We start from the raw sequence: 4,170 nt of genomic DNA on the forward strand, positions 1-4,170 counted from the left end.
TGGATGCACTGCTTGGTGTTGTGGCCGTGGCCTCGGTGAAATCGGCAGTACTTCCATCGGTCGAGGCCCTTTGCCTTCAGAGGCGGAGGCCGTCGCAGGTATTGTTCCCCCTCAATCTCCATCAGAATCTGTGCACGAGGAGCGGAGAGAGGAGTGTAGGAATCATACCTGGGGCGTGCCGGCCTCGGAGTCTGTTGCCTCGGAATCTGTTGCCGGGGTGACTTTTGGATTCGTTGGGGTGGTGAGACCCAACTATCGGTCGGGGCCCTGCTGGGTTCGGTGGGTTCCTGACCTTTCCTCCGCTTCTCCTTCGGGCCTCTGGGTTCGGCCAAGCGTCGGTCGGATGCCCCTTCATCCGCGCGCATATACTTGTAAGCGCGCTCCAGTAGCTCGGCGTACGTCCGGGGGAGGGTCTTGTCCAGAGAGTAGGTGAATCGGGACGCCCTCAGCCCCCGCTTCATGGCTGAGATAGCCATGTCTTCGTTGAGGTCCCGGACCTCAAGCATGGCCGTGTTGAATCGCGCCACGAAGTGTCGGAGCATCTCATTTTCCCCCTGTTTGAGGGAGAAAAGGCTGTCCGACGTTCGCGACGGCTTCCGGCTGGTGCTGAAGTGGGCCACGAACGAGTGCTCGAGCTGTCCGAAGGAGTGGATACTTTCCGATCGAAGATCGGAGTACCAGGCCCTGGCAGCCTTGCGGAGTGTGGCGGGGAAGCCGATGCAAAAAAGAGCGTCGGTTGCCCCTTGGATCGTCATGAGAGCTTTGTAGCTCTCAAGGTGGTCGATCGGGTCGGTGGAGCCGTCGTACGGCTCCACGTGCGGCATCTTGAACCGATCGGGAATCGATTCGTCGAGAACTAATCGGGAGAGAGGTTGGGCGGTCTGGAAGTCGACGTCGTTCGAAGACTTCTGGCCGTCCACCTGCAACTGCGTGAGGCGGCGGTCGATCTCCTCGAATCGACGCTCGTAGTCGTCCGCCCGTCGGTGCTGGGAGACCCCAGGAGTGGAGTCTCCAGAAGATTCTGAAGGGGAGGCGGACGGTGTTCGCGGCCGCTTCTCCTTCCTCGCTCGTTCCAGCAGAGAAGGAGAGGGCTGGTGGGACCGTCGGTCATCGCGCCATGGCCGTCCCTCCTCCTCTCCGTGGGATCGCTGTTGAGGGCGCTCGCGCGGAGGCGACGGGGATCGGCGCGGTCGTCGGCGGCTGCTCCTGGAAGGCATCGGACGGGCCGCCGGCTGTTGCTAGAGGCTCTTGACTGCGTCCGTCAGTACGGTCATCTGCCGTACGATGGCCGCGATCTGCGCCTTCGTGGTCACTGCGGGGCGTGGAGAGCTAGGCTCCGCCGCCGACGGTGGCGGGGAGGCCTCTTCCCGGCGGGAAGAGCGCCTCGCCGACCCGGTGATCCTCGATCGTTGGGCTCTTGTCTTCGTCATCGTTTCCCCTACCTGGCGCGCCAATCTGTTGCGGCCAATCGCCTCATCGTCCGATCACCGGGGATCGTGCACCTGCAAAAATGAGAAGTCCACACTGACCGGAGGCGGCTCCAGCGGGGACCCTCCGACGGTCAAGTCAGAGAGGTGACTGGGCAACAGTGAAATGAAGGCAGAGAGCTCAATCGAGAGAGGGAGGGAGAGAGGAGCGAGCCTGTGGTTTTGGAGTCGAGAAATGGACCGATCTCCTGCACTGTTGCCCTCCTCAATATATATAGTGGAGCAGGTATGGTGCCGTCATTAATGGCACGGACAATTGAGGAATTGTCAACTCACTGTAGATTGTCAGAGTCGCCGTGAAAGTGTCACGTCGCCGTGGGGCTGTCAAATCACCAGGGTTGACAACGCCCTCGGTGGGACAATGCCCCTAGATGTCCGTGCCGCATGTTGCTGTCAGGACTGACAAGGTCTGGTGGCTGTACGGCGATCGGAGGAGCCGACCGACCCTAGGTCGGTGGCCAGCTGAGTGACGTCGGGCCCCTCCGTTGGTCGGCGACCCCTCCGTTGGTCGGCGAGGCTTACGTGAGTCGGCCATCAAACCTCCGGGTTTAGTCGGTCGGGAAGATACGCTCGACCGACACATTCTCAGTCGGTAGTGGACCGTTAATCGGCCGGCAATGGCGTCCGTCAGTCGGGCGGTCGGTGCCTCCGGCCGTTAGTCGGTCGGTCGGCCAGTCGGTCGGTCGATCGGTCGGTCGGTCGACCAGTCAGTCGGTCGGTCGGTCGGTCGGCCAGTCGGTCGATCGGTCGGTCGGCCGGTCGGTCTCTCCGTTCGTTAGTCGGTCGGTCGGTCCATCGGTGGGTATTCCCCAACAAACCTGTATTCCTGTACCATTACGGCTCTGCCAAACATTCAATTCTCTCGAGGAAGGTTCTTCTATATAACAAGATTGAACGTTCATCAATCCACGGAATGATCACTCTCAAGCATGCTTGGGAAGAGAAAGCTGATAATTGTTCACCATGCTTGGAGATGAGTAGCCATTACTCCCTCTTCCTAGATTGATTATAAAGATGACCGGGTCAAAGATGTCTATTTCGAAAATTTCACATTCGAACAATTTGGACTTCAACGATATCCTAGAATTAATATTTCAATATACATATTTCTAGAAGGCCGCACAAAAGTACCGCTTTAGAAGTTACCACGAGGGTAGTGAGCTGCTGCGACTCTCCGGTCAAAGTGGGGGAAGTGGGGAACAAACAAGCATATCCAGTTCAAAAAAGATCACTTATCTTAATTAGTAAAATTAAATATCCATAGGACCATATCACTTCTTTATTTCTCGTACACATTTAATTTAAGACTCCGTTATTTGAGTAAACATGATCACAAGTGTAGACCTTGTATGTGGGCCGACCTTCACGGTGGCGCTGTAGTTGTTCTGCTCATCGAGGTACCTGTTCCACAGCATTATCCCACCATACTTGGCCGTGCCCTCAATTGCCGGCAGCACCTGAGAAGTCAGCACGTCGGGGGGAATGTACCCACTCACGGCCGCATCAGTTGACGCCGGCAAGCCCAAGAAAAAGCTGTTCGCCGTCACGCTCGATATCCAGGTTCTCCACGCACTGGTCAAATTGTCGGGGCTCCCCGAGGAGTACTCGCACGATGGGTTGTTGAAGAACTGGATCCAGACATAGTCGAAAATCCCGGTCTGCAGCGCCGTGTTGAGGTGCGCGTCGGGGTACGGGCACTGTGGGGCCGCCGTGAGGTAGACCTTCTTTCCCTTGCTGCTGAACTGCGCCAGATCCTTTGCAAGGTCGTCGAAGAAGTCTCCGTTGGTCGCTTCGATGTCGAAGTCGATGCCATCGAGGACGGCGTCGCCGAGGGGGCGAGAAGAGGAGCTGCCGCCAAGGTAGTTATCCCAGAGGTAGTTGGCGACGCTCTGGGCGTCGTCGGCGGAGGAGAGGGAGTAGTTGCCGGATCCGCCGCCGAGGGAGAGGAGGACCTTGACTTCCTGGGACTGGCAGGACTGGATGTCGGAGGAGAGGCTGGTGCAGCCGCCGGCGGAGGGATCGCAGTGGCCTGCGAGGTTGAGGACGGGGGTCTGGCCGTTGCCGAATGTGGTGAGGAATGCGAGGTTGACGTAGGCGTAGAGGCCGCTGGAGCAGGTGTCAGCGAGGGCGCCCTCATTGCTGTTCTGGCCCCAGTAGACAGCGATGCTGCCCGCATGGGAGGCGGCGACGAGAGCGAGGAGGAGGAGGGGGAGCATTAGGTTGGTGGCCATGGTGAATGCAAGAGGAGAGGAAAGCTTATTGTTGGGCTTCTCTTCTCCCTGGGTTGAGGGAATTGGAGAGAGCTCGTGTCTCTCATGTAGAGTGAGGGGTGGTGTGAATTGGTGCTTTTTTTTCTCCGTTCGGATAGACTTAATTGGAAGACTGACAATGGCTTCATTGACTAGAAGCAGTCGAGCATGCATAAACAAAAGTCTTTAGCAGCGTCTTTTGTGGGTTTTGATTGGCTCCTGTTCACCTTACAACCAATCAAGATTAGCAATTAATGAAGCATGAACTGATGTGTGAATGTTTTATAAAAATTTAATTGCCACTCTTTCCTTTGACGTCACTATAACAAAAAGCCACTATTGACTAAAATTACAACTCCCGATCCATCAGAAATTGGGATTTAATTTTAGATCCCTCGTGAGACAAAACTGCACACAAAACTATAACTCTCACC

At 56.6% G+C, this 4,170-nt stretch overlaps 1 protein-coding gene across 1 annotated transcript; it reads right to left on the reverse strand.

Moving 5' to 3' along the window:
- Nucleotides 1–2,667: 2,667 nt before the first annotated feature.
- LOC140852933 (acidic endochitinase-like) lies at nt 2,668–3,834 on the reverse strand. Its single transcript, XM_073246886.1, has one exon. It carries the CDS (start codon nt 3,716–3,718, stop codon nt 2,789–2,791), a length of 930 nt encoding a protein of 309 aa, XP_073102987.1. The 5' UTR covers nt 3,719–3,834; the 3' UTR covers nt 2,668–2,788.
- Nucleotides 3,835–4,170: the final 336 nt, after the last annotated feature.

The sequence above is a fragment of the Elaeis guineensis genome, chromosome 12, assembly GCF_000442705.2.
Source record: "Elaeis guineensis isolate ETL-2024a chromosome 12, EG11, whole genome shotgun sequence".
Lineage (NCBI taxonomy): Eukaryota > Viridiplantae > Streptophyta > Magnoliopsida > Arecales > Arecaceae > Elaeis > Elaeis guineensis.